The 20,154-nt window shown below is 41.2% G+C and overlaps 1 protein-coding gene across 1 annotated transcript; it reads right to left on the bottom strand.

The window, feature by feature from the left end:
* Positions 1 to 418: 418 nt before the first annotated feature.
* On the bottom strand, positions 419 to 19,789 carry LOC135522878 (tomoregulin-1-like). Its single transcript, XM_064949531.1, has 10 exons — positions 19,082 to 19,789; positions 12,292 to 12,401; positions 11,886 to 12,015; positions 11,738 to 11,764; positions 11,464 to 11,560; positions 8,957 to 9,105; positions 2,307 to 2,363; positions 1,937 to 2,057; positions 1,453 to 1,614; positions 419 to 1,147 (listed from the first exon to the last, which is right to left on the bottom strand). Exons 1-10 carry the CDS (start codon positions 19,236 to 19,238, stop codon positions 1,114 to 1,116), a joined length of 1,044 nt encoding a protein of 347 aa, XP_064805603.1. The 5' UTR covers positions 19,239 to 19,789; the 3' UTR covers positions 419 to 1,113.
* Positions 19,790 to 20,154: the final 365 nt, after the last annotated feature.

A 20,154-nucleotide genomic window follows, 5' to 3' on the forward strand; every position in this document is an offset into this window, starting at 1 on the left:
TATGATCATTTATCACATAGTAGTTTGGATGGAGTGAACTACTTTTTCAAAGTAACGTTAGTTAAGTAAAGTATATTTGTCTTAAGGGGAGCTTTAGTTCTTTCAGTGTGAAGTAATTGGTAGTTTGGTAAACTATATTTTCAGAGTAGGTTCCCCAACACTGCAAGTAACCCAATAACCAGTGTAGTTCTTAGAATCAGAATAATATTGTGTGTATTATGTAATATGCACATATGTAATAATATTGTATGTTATGTACTGTATCTGAAAAATGATTTGAGTTTGACATTAACCCATTATTACTGTAACAATATTACAATCCTATAATAAAACAAATGTAATAATATCACAATAACATTACTTGAATATAACTACATTCTGGTTCTGTAATTTGTACTCATATGAAGACAACATGAGCGTTTGGAACACAGATATTTTAATACCACTGAAACGACATCACTAAACACATTTTCACAGCTCATGCAATATACAGAATCTACAATCAAATATGTTTACAACTATTTCATTAACAATAATACAAACAACATCAGAACATCAAAAACAACAAATTATATATAAAAACATTTAAATTAGTACCTAGTGGGAAAAAGTGTTCCATCCCCGGAATGGTATATTGAAAAGTAACCAAAACAAACTGTACACATCAGCTTATACCTCATTTATAGAAAACTGCATTTGGTATATAGTTGAATTTTGTAAAAACAAAACATAAACAAAGAAGTAAAATGTACTGAGAGAAAGTCACTAAAGCTGAAGCTCGGTGTCCAAGGTTTGTGTGCCTAAAGCTACCACCACCACCACCTTGCAAACAATGGATGATCAGATAAAAATAGCTGTCCTTTTTCTGCCCTTTGAAAAAAATTATAATGCAGCAGTCTGACAAAAAAGCAGCAAGAGCTGCAAATGTCCACAGGGGAGAGAAAAATAAGGCCCCATTATAAAAAATAATAATAAATGTCCATTCAAAATAAAGAAGGCACAAAACAACAGATATCAAAATGCGATCCATGTGGTGCAATCCAAAATGCATTAAAAAAACAGCTACATCATCCTGGATGAAGTCCCAGAGGGAAAATGTCCAAGGTGCTGCGTTTATCTTCGTCCCCTCTGGTTTTTCGGACACCTCCTATTTAAAAAGCAAAAATGAATAACAACAAACTCTACATTTTGACTGGCCCTCAAATTACAGTGTTCTGAACTGTAGAACTTAAAGAAATATGGAATGAATTACAAAATGAGCATACTATGTATGCATACACTTTTTTCAAATGACACCCATTTGGCATAGCACCTTCCATCAGACTTTCAAATTCATGCCACGGTATGTTGTTTACAAAAATGACATAAGCAGATGACATGTTTCTGTCTTTTATAAGCCTATCATAAATGTGCTAATAAGATCACATAGGTCACTTTGGAGAACACACCCACCTTGTGAAACACATGACAACGGCGACGATGATGGCGATCTGTACGGCTCCGATGATGGCCGCTATGAGAACGTAGTGGAGTTTCTGTCCACTGGGCACCACGTACAGGATGTTGAAGTCTTGGATCTCCTCACACTGCTGGCCAGTGTAGCCTGAATCACACCTGAGAAGTCAACCAACCAGGTAGCACTTAATTTCATGATACAGAAATGACCAGGTGTTCACTGAGAAATGACACACACACAGTAATTACCTATGAATTAAGAAAAGGCACAGAGCACATCGCTGCTGTCAGATGAAAACATCCTTTTCAAAACAGAAAAAAATGTCATATTTTCCCATTAACAAACATACAATTATGAAACATTAGACACTATTTTGAATAAATGTTTACATTTGTAAAAATGTAGTTACAAGGTTTTCATTCGACAGCGACGATATGCAGGTAAGTAAAAAAAACAAAAAAGGACACCACATTATCTTACCGGCATGTGGGGATGCTATACTTGATTTCACATTGGCCGTGTTCACAGAAGTTGGCGTAGTCCTCTGTGCAGGGGGTGGGGATCTCTCCATAAGCTCTATCCTCCCCTATGTCTGCCGTGTCTTTAAAGGTATAAATACAATCGCGGTCATTGATATTGTTTATATACATTTTAATGAGTGAGCTAGGCCTTGTCATCATTTGCAAATCAAATATAACTGAAATGTATCGGCGAACATAAATATTATTTGAAGTGATGTAACAGCATAACATCACTATTCCCATATAGACAACATGAACCATGGTCTGAGAGATAAATCAACTACCATAACAACATCATAACAGAGTGTGGAAAATGGGAGCAACCTTACCAAAAAGATCAGTCTTGCTTTTGCTACCATCGTCTTTGTCTTTTTTCTGCCCTTTTTCTGAAAACAAGACACATATTTGCGAGTGCAACACAGACATTGCCCAGTATTGCTACAAGGCCCTTTATCTACTTCCCCTTTAAGGGATAGCAGCATTTGAAATGTGAAATAATTCATTAGGCTACCTTAAAAATAGTTTTTCTACTGTAAGAAATAAAGAGAAATTGAATTGGAGTGACTCAGGGAATCAGTGTTCCAGGTCTTTGTTCTAGGAGTTGGAGAACCGTAATCACAAGGATTATACAACTGATCATAAGAGGCCTGAAAACTGGCCCCACATTAATTGTATGCCTGGAACAAGCGGTGACGCGGTCACGCGGTCACATTATGGTCTCATCCCATTACTCAGTGCTGGCTTGATAGAGATAGGAATGTACATACATTTCAGCTCCAGCTCAAGAATAGAATAGAAATACTATTTTGACTCTAATATAGTACATGTCCAACATTTGCAATTGCAGTAAGCTTTCATCATCATAAAAATACATTTGGTTGATCAACAAACCAGTAATATGATGTGGATGTTGTACAAGTAAGACACCTACCATTTCTATAACAAACAAATAACCTACAGTACTGTTTAGGATGCTCATTGACAATAAGGCGCCCATAGACACAATGTGAGGGGTATGGTGGGTTTCTATTTTGACCAGTCATCGTACGAGGCTGCTGGTAACTCTGACAGACAGTTATTGTTATGCATGCAATCATTTGCAATGCTCATTTGCATTACCCAATGAAACAAATGACAGATAAGTGGTGTGTGGCTGGGTTTAACTTGAGGGGAATTTGGCCTGTTGAGATGTAGGGTGACACGGGCATGCTTCAGCTTCACTGCATTTAATGGCCCTCCTGCCAACTACACCGTCATTAGAAATGCCTCGCAACTGATTTAAGAAGAGATAGACACGTACTGTACACAGGGGTCACATGACAAATGTTGTTAAAACACATATCAGAGTGTGCACAACAATTACTATCTGGGAATGAATGCAATAACACCACAGTTGCCAATAATATCACCATGGTTGCCAATAATATCACCATGGTTGCCAATAATATCACCATGGTTGTATACAATGTGAAATTCCATTATAGGAATACTATAGAAATATTGGAACATCCATAACTGTGTGGCTCAGTCGGTAAGCATTCCATTATAGGAATATGTAAAATAGTGGAATATTGGACAAAACATCCTAAATGGGATATATTATTATTATATTATAACTAGTTATTAGGTTTCCACGGTGGGATGCATTCTATTCACGTTTAGATTAATGTGATATGTGGGACAAAACAGTTCATTATTTGTGTAAATTGATCTTTTAGATCTAGATTTTGGGACATATTTCAAATAGGGCCATTTTTTGTGTGGTATGGCATCACACTCAGATAAAGAACTACATTGGAAAAATGGCTTGAAACTGATTTTTTAATAAGAATGGAGAAACATTTTTGTAGTTCTCTGACCAGCTGGTTGCCCAATGTCCCTGGGTCATAATAATGTGCCCCAAATCCCAACTGTGTGAGATTGGGGTCATGTTCGCATTGTAACATTAGTGTACAGAAGAAAGAACAATCTCAGGTTTTTTTATTTGAATCTCAAGCATTGTATAACGCTGTTGTAAGTAGGGGTGAACCTAATAGGCTTAGCTATCACCATGTATAACGCTGTTGTAAGTAGGGGTGAACCTAATAGACTTAGCTATCAGCATGTATAATGATGTTATAAGTAGAGGTGAACCTAATAGACTTAGCTATCAGCATGTATAACGCTGTTATAAGTAGATGAACTGTCGTGTAAATTCTAATTGATGAAGAGAGACCTTGTTATTTCTTCAAACAATCAACCTTTATTTTTGTTAAGAATGATAATAATGGAGCTGGTCGACCCTACACTCTGAGGTGGAAGGTGAGAGCTCAAATGACATAAGAAGTGCAGGAACCTTATATAATCTGTCTTGTCTTATGCATTTACATTACATTTAAGTCAAAACACATGATCCTGTGTGTACGTGTGTCGAGAAACAGGAAATCACTCTAGACATAGTTCCTCATAAATTAGCCAGCAAGGGCCTTTTGCTGTCTGCCCAGATGATAGATGGTTTCACAAATACACACCTACACATACACAAGCATGAACCTTTCGCTCAGCAACAGGCTAATACTGTCACGCGCTGGCCTTAGTTATCTTTGTTTTCTTTATTATTTTGGTTAGGTCAGGGTGTGACATGGGGGATTTATGTGTTTTGTCTGGGGATTTGTATGTTTATGGGGCTCTTTCCTTTCTAGGTAGTTTTGTATGTCTATGGTTGCCTAGATTGGTTCTCAATTAGAGGCAGCTGTCTGTCGTTGTCTCTGATTGGGAACCATATTTAGGCAGCCATGTTCTTTGATTATTTTGTGGGTGATTGTCTTCTGTCTTTGTGTCATTGCACCAGATAGGACAGTTTAAGTTTTAACATTTGTTGTTTTGTATTTTGTAGTGTTCTCGGTTATTGTCTATATTAAAGATGTTGAACTCCAACCACGCTGCATTTTGGTCCTCCTCTCCTTCAGCGGAAGAAAAACGTTACAAATACCAGGACAACAGCTTTATCAATGGTTTGCAGGATACAACACTCTGCTCTGCTTTCAGTAGTTTAAGAGGAACCAGTTCATTCTCGTCTGAATAATAGGAAACCATAGGTCACGCCGGTCAGCTTTTGGCTGTGCGCACAGAACGAACCATAGGGACCTTCTTCCCTAGTTAGGTTCCTATACTGAACACACAAGACAGGGGGAAACAGGCCGATGTTAGGGCACACACATTTCTATCTTATGTGATCAAGTTTCTTTAACAATCTCAACCTTAATGCCATAACTAATTCAGTTTAAGGAAATACCTTTGAGTATACAAGCATCAGCAAGGTTTAACAGAAATTTCCCTCACAGAACCGAATAGACTTAGTTAGCTATCACCATGTATAACGCTGTTGTAAGTAGGGGTGAACCTAATAGACTTAGCTATCACCATGTATAACGCTGTTGTAAGTATGGGTGAACCTAATAGACTTAGCTATCACCATGTATAATGATGTTATAAGTAGGGGTGAACCGAATAGACTTAGCTATTACCATGTATAATGATGTTATAAGTAGAGGTGAACCTAATAGACTTAGCTATCACCATGTATAATGATGTTATAAGTAGAGGTGAACCTAATAGACTTAGCTATTACCATTTATAATGATGTTATAAGTAGGGGTGAACCTAATAGACTTAGCTATCACCATGTATAATGATGTTATAAGTAGAGGTGAACCTAATAGACTTAGCTATCACCATGTATAATGATGTTATAAGTAGGGTGAACCTAATAGACTGAGCTATCACCATGTATAATGATGTTATAAGTAGAGGTGAACCTAATAGACTTAGCTATCACCATGTATAATGATGTTATAAGTAGAGGTGAACCTAATAGACTTAGCTATCACCATGTATAATGATGTTATAAGTAGAGGTGAACCTAATAGACTTAGCTATCACCATGTATAATGATGTTATAAGTAGGGGTGAACCTAATAGACTGAGCTAACACCATGTATAATGATGTTATAAGTAGAGGTGAACCGAATAGACTGAGCTAACACCATGTATAATGATGTTATAATTAGAGGTGAACCTAATAGACTGAGCTATCACCATGTATACCTAATAGACTTAGCTAACACCATGTATAATGATGTTATAAGTAGGGTGAACCTAATAGACTTAGCTATCACCATGTATAAATGTTATAAGTAGGGGTGAACCGAATAGACTAATCACCATGTATAATGATGTTATAAGTAGGGGTGCTATCACCATGTATAATGATGTTATAAGTAGAGGTGAACCTAATAGACTTAGCTATCACCATGTATAATGATGTTATAAGTAGGGGTGAACCTAATAGACTGAGCTATCACCATTTTGAAAAGAAGGTCGACGACATCCGATCCTCGTTTGCTAAGTCAAACGACACCGCTGGTTCTGCTCACACTGCCCTACCCTGTGCTCTGACCTCTTTCTCCCCTCTCTCTCCAGATGAAATCTCGCTTCTTGTGACGGCCGGCCGCCCAACAACCTGCCCGCTTGACCCTATCCCCTCCTCTCTTCTCCAGACCATTTCCGGAGACCTTCTCCCTTACCTCACCTTGCTCATCAACTCATCCCTGACCGCTGGCTACGTCCCTTCCGTCTTCAAGAGAGCGAGAGTTGCACCCCTTCTGAAAAACCTACACTCGATCCCTCCGATGTCAACAACTACAGACCAGTATCCCTTCTTTTTTTCTCTCCAAAACTCTTGAACGTGCCGTCCTTGGCCAGCTCTCCCGCTATCTCTCTCAGAATGACCTTCTTGATCCAAATCAGTCAGGTTTCAAGACTAGTCATTCAACTGAGACTGCTCTTCTCTGTATCACGGAGGCGCTCCGCACTGCTAAAGCTAACTCTCTCTCCTCTGTTCTCATCCTTCTAGACCTATCGGCTGCCTTCGATACTGTGAACCATCAGATCCTCCTCTCCACCCTCTCCGAGTTGGGCATCTCCGGTGCGGCCCACGCTTGGATTGCGTTCTACCTGACAGGTCGCTCCTACCAGGTGGCGTGGCGAGAATCTGTCTCCTCGCCACGCGCTCTCACCACTGGTGTCCCCCAGGGCTCTGTTCTAGGCCCTCTCCTATTCTCGCTATACACCAAGTCACTTGGCTCTGTCATAACCTCACATGGTCTCTCCTATCATTGCTATGCAGACGACACACAATTAATCTTCTCCTTTCCCCCTTCTGATGACCAGGTGGCGAATCGCATCTCTGCATGTCTGGCAGACATATCAGTGTGGATGACGGATCACCACCTCAAGCTGAACCTCGGCAAGACGGAGCTGCTCTTCCTCCCGGGAAGGACTGCCCGTTCCATGATCTCGCCATCACGGTTGACAACTTCATTGTGTCCTCCTCCCAGAGCGCTAAGAACCTTGGCGTGATCCTGGACAACACCCTGTCGTTCTCAACTAACATCAAGGCGGTGGCCCGTTCCTGTAGGTTCATGCTCTACAACATCCGCAGAATACGACCCTGCCTCACACAGGAAGCGGCGCAGGTCCTAATCCAGGCACTTGTCATCTCCCGTCTGGATTACTGCAACTCGCTGTTGGCTGGGCTCCCTGCCTGTGCCATTAAAGCCCTACAACTCATCCAGAACACCGCAGCCCGTCTGGTGTTCAACCTTCCCAAGTTCTCTCACGTCACCCCGCTCCTCCGCTCTCTCCACTGGCTTCCAGTTGAAGCTCGCATCCGCTACAAGACCATGGTGCTTGCCTACGGAGCTGTGAGGGGAACGGCACCGCAGTACCTCCATGCTCTGATCAGGCCCTACACCCAAACAAGGGCACTGCGTTCATCCACCTCTGGCCTGCTCGCCTCCCTACCACTGAGGAAGTACAGTTCCCGCTCAGCCCAGTCAAAACTGTTCGCTGCTCTGGCCCCCCAATGGTGGAACAAACTCCCTCACAACGCCAGGACAGCGGAGTCAATCACCACCTTCCGGAGACACCTGAAACCCCACCTCTTCAAGGAATACCTAGGATAGGATAAAGTAATCCTTCTCTCCCCCCCCTTAAATGATTTAGATGCACTATTGTAAAGTGGCTGTTCTACTGGATGTCAGAAGGTGAATTCACCAATTTGTAAGTCGCTCTGGATAAGAGCGTCTGCTAAATGACTTAAATGTAATGTAAATGATGTATAATGATGTTATAAGTAGAGGTGAACCGAATAGACTTAGCCACCACCGTATACTGTAGCATAGCATAGTGATCAACCAATTGGAGTGGGGATCAGATTTTAATTGCCCTTCCTGTGTTCACAACAGAGGCATCAGAGTTTGACATTCACTAGCCATCAGACAGGTCACTGGCTGTGTAGAGTGATGCACGGTCATCAGAACTGGCAACAGAAACACAGAGGAGATATGAGAATCAATCAACCAATTGGAGTGGGGATCAGATTTTAATTGCCCTTCCTGTGCACCAATACTACATTTCCCACAATGCAAGCAGAGGCATCAGAGTTTGACATTCACTATCCATCAGACAGGTCACTGGCTGTGTGTCTTCTGTGTGGAGAAAGTGGCGGATGTATAATCACGACATTATGGGAAGGTCATCATTTGGAAGGAAGGACAGTTTTATTTTTATATTTACGGAATTTCATCAAAAACTGCTGCGGATCAGGCAACTCTTTTTAAATATCAGAAACAACTGTTGCAACAGAAACATACTGTGGATGAGGAGGATATCCAGGACATTGTATTCAACATGAAGGATTTATATCATCTACACTAACAATCTCAGTCAAATATAAAATTGTGATAGGTTCTCTTTCCCTGAGACTGTGAAAAATAAATGAAATCAATCGAAAGCCCAATGTTTTTCCCCCCTGAAATAATCCTCTTTATAATACAATACAATATAATAATGCAGTGCAATGCAGGCTAAATGCAGTATATTGGACCTAAAATTACATGTTTCCAAATGACATTTTAAGATGAAAATGTGACATTACCTGGACATCTCCCCAGATGCTTCACGTCAATCTTCACCTGCTTCAAGCACGATGCCTCTCTTACGTGACAGGGGGCACTGTAGGAGTTTCCGTCTGTTCCACACACCGGGTTGTCATTATGGCCACTGCAGTCAATGTTGCACATGCACCTGGGTGTCGAAGAAAACATTTATATAAACATATGTTTAATAATCACTGTATGAACACTGTATGAACACTGTATTAACACTACATTAACACTGCATTAACACTGCATTAACACTGCAACATTAAAAGCTCTAAACATACACCATCAATCAAACGGAATCGAATGTGACAACCCAGGACCCCAGTATATGGAGAAAATAACAGAAGATTTGAAAGGAGGACTAGCGGTCGCTAAGGATTCAGATAATTGCGACCCAAATAAAGAAGTCCCCCTTTCAGAAACTACTGGTTGCACAATAACATACCTTTAAAACCAATACGTTTTTCCAACAACTTTAGCATCCCACCAACTTTTTCCACCTTTTCTTTATATCTGAACAGAGTTGCCGATATCAAAGCCAAAACATTTATTTCCGCAAACCGACCTAGCCATGACTGCGATAAAGTTCTGCCTATGGCTCAGTATGAAATGTAGCTGTAATACTGAGGCAGCATTGGCGCGCACTATGCTCTGGTTGCTAGGCAGCGCCCGTTGCTACTATCCTCCTGGCAGTTGTAAACTTTGCGAAGCATGTCACCACACACACTGTTTTCTTAACCACAACTGGATGGATCCATAAATAATTACTGTGGGAATAAGTATTACTGAATGACAAAAATACTGGAATAAAGTAGAATAATGCAATTGAAGGCATCAAATTATTGGTTACTGAAACTCCCAAAGTCATCTAATTGTTATAATACATTTGAAGCAATAGCAACTATTTCAGCACCGTTTTGTGTTGCTTTGAGACAAGTCTGGGGATCAATCAATGTCATAATATTCTCTGTTTGGATATTAGTTAGGCAACAATTAGGCTGTGGAAATGTTAGCTAAGTTGAGGTGAGTGCTGCTCGTGATCACCTTGTCTAGTTGGTTCATTCATTAGCACTGGTCAGAACATTTTGCCAGCATGTTATGTAACTTAACAAGTGGATAATTTTTCTCTTCACTCACAGTCGCTTAGAGGCCTAGGCCTTCTCCTGACCAAAATCACGTGACTTGTCTAAATCAATCAATGTGATTTTGCTTCACTGAATATCCATCTGTATATTTGGTTAATTATCTGGCTGGGCAGATAAGTGGAGGTGGTATAGCTCATCTATCACTGATCAGAAACATTTAGCATGCTGTAATGTAGCCTAAATCAACCGTAGGTCTATCACTGATCAGAAACATTTAGCATGCTGTAATGTAGCCTAAATCAACTGTAGGTCTATCACTGGTCAGAAACATTTAGCATGCTGTAATGTAGCCTAAATCAACTGTAGGTATATCACTGATCAGAAACATTTAGCATGCTGTAATGCTGTAATGTAGCCTAAATCAACTAGGTCATTTAGCATGCTGTAATGTAGCCTAAATCAACTGTAGGTCTATCACTGATCAGAAACATTTAGCATGCTGTAATGTAGCCTAAATCAACTGTAGGTCTATCACTGATCAGAAACATTTAGCATGCTGTAATGTAGCCTAAATCAACCGTAGGTCTATCACTGATCAGAAACATTTAGCATGCTGCAATGTAGCTGTAGGTATATCACTGATCAGAAACATTTAAATCAACTGTAGGTCTTTTGAAACATTTAGCATGCTGTAATGTACTAAATCAACTGTAAAAGCAGAAACATTTGCATGCTGTAATGTTTAAATCAACTGAAATATAAACACGAAATTCACATGCTGTTGAAAATATACAACAGGTATACAAAACGTGGATAATAAAATCATGGGTTCAGTTTCAAAATATCACTTTTTTAATTTATTTGACAGCAGTTCCACATGCTGCCGTGATGTAAGTTGTATGGGAAATGTATTATTTGTATTTTATTCTGTTATATTTCATTATAGTCTTAGCCTACTGTAAAATATATGTGTGTTTACTGTGATCAGGGTAAGTCTTGTCTGTTTAATGAACTAAATAACTATTGATTTCCTGTGCATGGATACAGCCATGTATCCTATAGGATGCACAGACCAGTAGCATAATTCAACTCAAAATATGCCATTCTAATCTTATAAAAATACATTTGACTAGTCTTATAATGTTTCTTAGGACCTGTCTAAAGCATAATGGATTTCTTTGAGTTGGTGTATAATTACTGGATTTATTCAAATCCACCACATCAGCCCACGTCGAGTCACACTCCTAAACGTGCCGACATGTGCACGGGAGATATAAAAAGCTTTTCCTGGAAAGGACGAGGCAAAAATGGGCCTGTATGAATTGGGTTCTAAAAAACATTGCCTGATTTATTTTATAGGCAACATACAGTGAAGTCTTTCTGTAAAGGGTATAATTCCAGAAGAAAGTACTCACAAGATATCCTCAGAGTCCACATCGCATTCTGCCCCAAACTTGCAGGTGCCACATTTTGTAGGCTTTTTCCCTCTGCCTGTGCCTGATCCTTCATCATCTGTAGGAAAGGAGTAAAACAGAAATGTGCTGTTGGCTGTCAACAAAGTTAATATTGTTCCATTAGTGTTTGGATTTGCAAAGCTTTTCTTTTAGCAAGCTCTTTCTGTAACATTGTAACATGGGTTGGCAAGTCCAACTTATTAAAGTGAAGCAGGAACAAGTTACAGCACTTTACCTCCGTCGCCTGATCCGGAACTGCCATCTGTGAGTTAGAGCATAGAAAATGAGTTAGTTTCAGCTTTAATCTAAATGAGTAATAAGGCAATGACTAGGGACAGTTCAGAGTGAGACAGAAGTGATCAGTCTGCTGCATCCTGACTCACCGGTAGAGCAGGGCCCTTCAGAGACCTGTGATATGGACTTCTGCTGCTTGCACGCTGCTCTCCTCATGAAGCACTCGTTCTGGAAGGTGTCTCCGTTGGACCCACAAACAGAGATGTACTTCTTAGAGCACTGGAACACAACGGGTAATGGTAGGGTGTTAAGAGTTACTGAACCATCATAGCCTAGACCTAACCATTTCTGAGGACAGAAACCGGAAAGCGCACATAACATTTTAAATGCCCATAGACTTCAGAAATAATTTATAAGCAAACGCCATGCTAACGGATGGCAAAGGGTTGTGCCACATTTGGATAAGCCATTCCTGCTTGCTTTCTTACTCATGGTGATGGCAGTCTTTTTTCACAACAGAGAACATGATAGCATTTTTCCCACTGTGTTACTTACATGGAACTGGCAGACACATTTCAGATCAGCCCCGTTCTCTCGACAGGTTCCCCCGTAACGACATGTTACAGCGTCACACACTCTCAGGTCACTCTTCTTCTCAGACGCATCTGTGAAAAATAAAGGTGTTCTTATCAGCAAGGCAGTGAAATACCATTATTTTACAAAGAAATAAAGTAGAGATATATTTTCCAGTTTACAATAAAACCATCTAAATATTTTTGACAATGTATCTAGTGTAGTCTACTAGTATCCATGTGATATAGCTTTTCTATCTTTGAGAATAACATATGAATAATTGAGCCTAAACTCTTTTTTTACTAAGAGTATATGAAATAGTGTGAAACCCTGTATAGCTATGCTCGTATAATCCATGTTCCAAAACACACCCTCAACTTCCCACTCACATTTGTACACAAACACAGGATTTTCCCTCATTTGTATCTTACCTTAAATACTGTTAGCCTGGATTCCAAATCAATATGCTTTGTTTCACCATGAAACTGAGTAAATCAGTTTCCACGCTAAAATCCAGTATGAACCAAAGTTAATTAACTCCTGGCAACTCAAGAGTTCACGGACACTCCTTCCAGTAATGACTTTCATCACTTGTATATGCTCCAAAGCCAATAACAAGCTTCCCCTTTAGCCAGAAATATACTTGAACATATCTCATACTGGGTAGTATATGCCAGAGGAAGAAGCAAAAATCAATGACACTAAAAGAGCGAAGATGCGGGTCGTTAGCAGCACATAGCCACCGAACTGCTTCACCACAACACATCAATAGTAGTAATCTCATCACTTCGTCAATGGGTCTACTAATGAGAGATCGGATACAGAGAGAGCTTAGCTACACATCATTGAGAAAGACAGTGCTATGAGCATTGTGCTACAGTCTCTGCCCAGTATAACTGGACTGAGAAATTTAGCCACTAGTCATTCGGACCATTTGGCCCTCATTTACAAATTCCTTGGCATTACATGATCACCGGAGTCCAAAGCCAAGTACGATCAACGGGGACCTAGATAGTTGAGCAGAAAAGATTGGAGGAGAAGGCAATGTGAGAATCTTTCATCGGGAGCTGAAGCACATTATGTGTAAGAAGCATCACTGATAGGATTGATGAGGATGTCAGGTAGCCACGGTATGCTTACCAGCACAGAGCCAGGTATGCCATCACAATGTGTACGGAATGATGTGTTACGTAATCCTGATGTTTAGTGAAAACAAAGCCAGTGCTGTACAACCGGTAGGCTTTCAGTAAACTGTTTAATTCCCCCTGTTGACATGTAGTTGCAGTATATTTTGTTTTTTTCCCTAGCTTTGATAACTACAGCAGGAGTGGGAAATGATTGTTGTACTAGAACTACTCTAGGTTCATGGACACCCTGAGGGAGAGTGGTTGACTCTGGAGGAAAGGTAAACACAGAGTTGTAATGGAGGAGTGAGAAGGTCTTCCCAGCCTTCCAGGCAGGTTGGACAGCAGCCATTTACATCCTCCTGGGGTCAACAGCGTTATCTCCTAGCCTTCCTATCAACTGGCAGGACATTGCAAAAACCCCTGGCCTGTGAGTTTTAGAGGGTGGGGGTTGTGTGTGTGTGGGGGGGGGGTGCAGAGAGAGCGAGGAAGAGAAACATAGGAGAGAGGGAAAGAGAGAGAGAGAAAAGGAGAGGTGATGGGAATGGAATGGAAGAATCCTACTGCACTGAGGTTTGACCTGAAGTTCCCTTCTGTTCTCGTTGCCAGTCCCCATGTGAGAGAACCATTTTCAACACATATGATCTGCAATAGGAGCTTGGTGTTATCTTATTCCCAAGAGTCTTATTCTCAAGAGTCTTATTCCCAAGAGTCTTATTCCCAAGAGGCTTATTCCCAAGACCTTCTCTGTAAGAAGAGGGTCTAAAACCAGGAAGGCAATAGTATGCTGCTAATCCAATAGCTTGAGACAGGTAAACGCGCCACAGGGTCTAATAACCCAACCTTTGAACAAATGGGAGGCAAAGTAGTTCCAGGCCAAAGATTATCATCAGCCATTCCTAACAATTAGCTCCTCTTCTCAATAGACCAGTCTGTTACTGATAGGCAGTCCTGAGTAGCTCAGTTGGTAGAGTATGTCACTTGCAACTACAGGGTTGTGGGGGACCAGTACAAAGAAAGTATGAAAATGTATGCGCTCACTACTGTAAAACGCTCTGGATAAGAGCATCTGCTAAATTACTTGAATGTAAAAATGTTACTCAGGCAATGGTCCCAGTCTCTGTTATAAAGGCAGCTATCCCCCATCTCAGTCACCCTGACATAAAGGACTATTGACCAAACGGCTCATTTCCTCATTAAAGTCACCCCCGGGGGTCCTGAAGCTAGACGATTTAAATACGGGTCCTGACCTAAAACTCCTCTGTAATCAAGAAATAGCACCACTGTATAGGATCAGAAGTCTTCAAAACACTGCAGTAGTCAAGAGAGTATTTAAAAGCATTTCTCCACACCCGCAATAACATCTGCTGCACACGTGTATGTGACCAATAACATTTTATTTTATTTGAGCAGGACCAGGCCTAGAATTCAGTCAAACAGCATTGATCCTGACCAGCACTATAGAAGCATTAGTAATGTAAGTATGGTAATTATTGCTGTTTTACCAATAGTTGTTCTTCAGAGACATTTGAGTCATTTAGCAGATGCTCTTATCCAGAGCGACTTACAGTAGTGAATGCATACATTTTATTTCACTGGTCCCCCGTGGGAATCAAACGGACAACCCTGCTGTTGCAAGCACCATGCTCTACCAACTGGGCTACAGCAGCGCAGCAGTGCAGGTTCACAACAACCATGCTTCCACTGAATTCAACCCAATCAATGCATGCGTTGACAAATAAAATCAGTGTGTCTCAGTGGAAGTGGGGAAATGCCACAATTCACTGTATTTAAAGGGACAGTTAACTCCAAAATGTAAATTTTGTCAGATATTTTTTAGAAGTAGTCTAATATCAGGTCAAGCTTAATCCATGTCCCACATTATCAGTTGTGTGACCTAGATCCAGCTAAATGCCTCAACCTGAAAATGATGGAAAAGATAAATACACTGAAAAAAGGCAGGAAATATGGTGCTTGTATTTTCCATTAAATTCTGAAAGGAATTTTACCCTTTATATCTGGGAGATTTATGGTTGCTAAGGTCACATCTGCTATGGGGTTTTCTGAGCCTGATCAGCACCCAATTATAGGTTGTTTTCATGAGCAGTGAAGAACAACCAGGACCACAGGGAAAAGGAATGGCTCTGTTTATTGAAGGAAGTGAATCGGGTGAGTAGCGAAAGTAAACAAATAGCTTAACATGAGGAAAACAACGACGATTGGTTTTACCAGGAAAGCTTCGCCGACATGCTCTTCTATATAAATCGTATATACATTGAAATGAAAAGTAAAACCCTAGGTTACTTAACGAATACCATACATATAGGCCTCCATTAAAAACAGATGCCATGGGAACACTCAGGGCAAAATATATCCACATTGTGTTTCCATTCATCTCTAATGTCGTCAAGCATAGGCCAAACCATAGGTCAAATCTGGTTCTTCTCTAGATTTATTCCAAGGCCACTTTAATAAATGGAACACTAGTCACTTTAATAATGCCACTTGTATAATGTTTACATATCTTGCATTACTCATCTCATACATATATACTGTATTTTGTACCATCTATTGCATCTTAGCCTATGCTGCTGTCATTGCTCATCTATATATTTACATGTATATATTCTTATTCCATTACTTTACTTTTTTTTTTAATTTTTTATTTCACCTTAATTTAACCAGATAGGCTAGTTGAGAACAAGTTCTCATTTACAACTGCGACCTGGCCAAGATAAAGCATAGCAGTGTGAACAGACAACACAGAGTTACACATGGAGTAAACAATTAACAAGTCAATAACACAGTAGGAAAAAAAAGGGGAGTCTATATACAATGTGTGCAAAAGGCATGAGGAGGTAGGCGAATAATTACAATATTGCAGATTAACACTGGATTGATAAATGATCATGTACAGGTAGAGATATTGGTGTGCAAAAGAGCAGAAAAGTAAATAAATAAAAACTGTGGGGATGAGGTAGGTGAAAATGGGTGGGCTATTTACCAATAGATTATGTACAGCTGCAGCGATTGGTTAGCTGCTCATATAGCTGATGTTTGAAGTTGGTGAGGGAGATAAAGGTCTCCAACTTCAGCGATTTTTGCAATTCGTTCCAGTCGCAGGCAGCAGAGTACTGGAACAAAAGGCGGCCGAATGAGGTGTTGGCTTTAGGGATGATCAGTGAGATACACCTGCTGGAGCGCGTGCTACGGATGGGTGTTGCCATCGTGACCAGTGAACTGAGATAAGGCGGAGCTTTACCTAGCATGGCCTTGTAGACGACCTGGAGCCAGTGGGTCTTGCGACGAATATGTAGCGAGGGCCAGCCGACTAGAGCATACAAGTCGCAGTGGTGGGTAGTATAAGGTGCTTTAGTGACAAAACGGATGGCACTGTGATAAACTGCATCCAGTTTGCTGAGAAGAGTGTTGGAAGCAATTTTGTAGATGACATCGCCGAAGTCGAGGATCGGTAGGATAGTCAGTTTTACTAGGGTAAGCTTGGCAGCGTGAATGAAGGAGGCTTTGTTACGGAATAGAAAGCCGACTCTTGATTTGATTTTCGATTGTAGATGTTTGATATGAGTCTGGAAGGAGAGTTTGCAGTCTAGCCAGACACCTAGGTACTTATAGGTGTCCACATATTCAAGGTCGGAACCATCCAGTGTGGTGATGCTAGTCGGGCATGCGGGTGCAGGCAGCGATCGGTTGAAAAGCATGCATTTGGTTTTACTAGCGTTTAAGAGCAGTTGGAGGCCACGGAAGGAGTGTTGTATGGCATTGAAGCTCGTTTGGAGGTTAGATAGCACAGTGTCCAATGACGGGCCAAAAGTATATAGAATGGTGTCGTCTGCGTAGAGGTGGATCAGGGAATCGCCCGCAGCAAGAGCAACATCATTGATATATACAGAGAAAAGAGTCGGCCCGAGAATTGAACCCTGTGGCACCCCCATAGAGACTGCCAGAGGACCGGACAGCATGCCCTCCGATTTGACACACTGAACTCTGTCTGCAAAGTAATTGGTGAACCAGGCAAGGCAGTCATCCGAAAAACCGAGGCTACTGAGTCTGCCGATAAGAATATGGTGATTGACAGAGTCGAAAGCCTTGGCAAGATCGATGAAGACGGCTGCACAGTACTGTCTTTTATCGATGGCAGTTATGATGTCGTTTAGTACCTTGAGTGTGGCTGAGGTGCACCCGTGACCGGCTCGGAAACCAGATTGCATAGCGGAGAAGGTACGGTGGGATTCGAGATGGTCAGTGACCTGTTTGTTGACTTGGCTTTCGAAGACCTTAGATAGGCAAGGCAGAATGGATATAGGTCTGTAACAGTTTGGGTCCAGGGTGTCTCCCCCTTTGAAGAGGGGGATGACTGCGGCAGCTTTCCAATCCTTGGGGATCTCAGACGATATGAAAGAGAGGTTGAACAGGCAGGTAATAGGGGTTGCGACAATGGCGGCGGATAGTTTCAGAAATAGAGGGTCCAGATTGTCAAGCCCAGCTGATTTATACGGGTTCAGGTTTTGCAGCTCTTTCAGAACATCTGCTATCTGGATTTGGGTAAAGGAGAACCTGGAGAGGCTTGGGCGAGGAGCTGCGGGGGGGCCGGAGCTGTTGGTCGAGGTTGGAGTAGCCAGGCGGAAGGCATGGCCAGCCGTTGAGAAATGCTTGTTGAAGTTTTCAATAATCATGGATTTGTCGGTGGTGACCGTGTTCCCTAGCCTCAGTGCAGTGGGCAGCTGGGAGGAGGTGCTCTTGTTCTCCATGGACTTCACAGTGTCCCACTTAGATTTGTGTGTATTAGGTATCTGTTGAGGAATTGTTAGATATTGCTGCACTGTCGGAACTAAAATCACAAGCATTTCGCTACACTCTCAATAACATGTGCTAACCATGTGTATGTGTCCAATAACATTTGATTTGATTTTGATTTGATTTAGGTTCCTGGCTCCTGGGAGTTTTTCCTAGCCACCATGCTTCGACATCTGCATTACTTGCTGTCTGGGGTTTTAGGCTGGGTTTCTGTATAAGCACTTTGTGACATCTGATGATGTAAAAAGGCCTTTATAAATAAATGTGATTGATTGAAAGTCACACTGAATGTTGTCTTCCATCCCGATCATCCTGATGGTGGAATCCCACCCCCCAATTTGACCAATGATGACACTGTATACAAACAAAAGTCCTTACTCCTAATCAGGAAACTGAGCACTGGCAGTTTCCATTTAATAATGAAACACAACCAAAGAGAGCAGCACAATCCAGGGTGGGGTTCACAGATGGAAATTATTTCCCTGCATGCACCTCATCAGAGGGGACAGATCGAGGCATCCTCCAAATACACATAGGCCTATCCAATCTAATTTCTCAAAAAACATGCATTGATCCACAGTGATTCCGCTTATGAAGCAGGGCCACTCAGTGCCGTATTTCCGACTAATTCAGACTAAGTGAGCATGATGTTCTTTGTCTGGTGATCAAGGATGCCCAATTACCGAGCAGCGTTCATTCAGCAATGAGAGATTACCTACCTCCAGGGTCCTATGTAGCAAAAACACATAAAGTGTTTGATAAACCCAAATGATTTCCCTATAAGAACTTGTTTTGTCAAAGTGAAGTGATAAAGTAAATGTGTTGATACTCACCGAGGCAGCCCTTGCCTTTTCCCGAGACACATTCGCTGCTCTGAGAGTATGAAGCTTGTGCTCCAGGCAGTGTAGAGACGGCCAAAAGGCAGAGGACCAAGAAGAGAAAACGGCCTGCCGAGGGTCCGTGAGATGAGAGGGGATATCCTCTGGACATGATGCTTACAATGCTGTGTAGAATGGGCACACTGTCGTTTCCTATGTTTCCTAACCTATGCTTTTTTCAAATTGCAGAAATATTTCAACGAATCCACCAGATGTGTATGGACACCCAACGAACAAAACGCGATGTTATTTGCAAACGGTTTCACCCACGGCTAAAAAAAAGGTTTCATCTCCAACGCAGAAAGGGGATTTTCTCCCAGGATAGCCATAGAAAAAACACCATTATCTCGGACTTTAGCACACAAATTGCATAAATCAAATGTCGGGTTGACTCTACTGGCCGCTCGACTGATCGCCGTACAGATAGGGTGTGCGATCATGGGCTATTTTGACTGTCGCTTTTACCTTTGACGTGCTTGCCTTTCTCTATTTTATCCCAGCGGAAAATATCCCTTGTTAAAATGTCCCTCCTTCATCAACACAATCCCAGCAAAGGCGAAAATATATTGTGTTGTTGTAGCAATTTACCCAGACAATGTCCTAGTGAGGTTTTGTGTATCACCATCAACAAAGGACTTCGGTGAAGCTTGGGGATCACATGACGCGAGACCACCCCCATCATTGAAGCACGCTTTGCGATGGAGGGGCAATATAACCCCTTATAAATAAAGTATGTGTGGGGAGGGGATTCCGATTGTACCCTGGAAGGATACGTTATAACGCGACAGTTACTAATCCTGTATAAAGCCTATCACCTATGAGACCAAGCCAAAACTTTATTTTGTTAACATGGAAATTAAGACAATTAAGCCTAAATAAATTAGAATTATTACAATTCTTATATAAAAAAATATCTTCAAATGCAGGCCTCATGTGCTCTTTTACACAGATCAGAAGGTTAGCCGGAGAATACAGATATACATTTTACCAATCCATGTTCAATTGATTATTTCCAAGTCATGTTATTC

The sequence above is a fragment of the Oncorhynchus masou genome, chromosome 30 (assembly GCF_036934945.1).
Source record: "Oncorhynchus masou masou isolate Uvic2021 chromosome 30, UVic_Omas_1.1, whole genome shotgun sequence".
In the NCBI taxonomy this organism is placed as follows: Eukaryota; Metazoa; Chordata; class Actinopteri; order Salmoniformes; family Salmonidae; genus Oncorhynchus; species Oncorhynchus masou.

What these genes read in the sequence shown, in the direction of transcription:
- LOC135522878 (XM_064949531.1), bottom strand. Translation starts at nt 19,238, where the DNA reads ATGTCCAGAGGATATCCCCTCTCATCTCACGGACCCTCGGCAGGCCGT. An exon ending in GTGGACTCTGAGGATATCTT is followed by an intron (nt 9,106 to 11,463) that starts GTGAGTACTTTC and finishes TTCGACACCCAG; the next exon opens with GTGCATGTGCAACATTGACT. An exon ending in TATAGCATCCCCACATGCCG is followed by an intron (nt 1,615 to 1,936) that starts GTAAGATAATGT and finishes TTGACTTCTCAG; the next exon opens with GTGTGATTCAGGCTACACTG.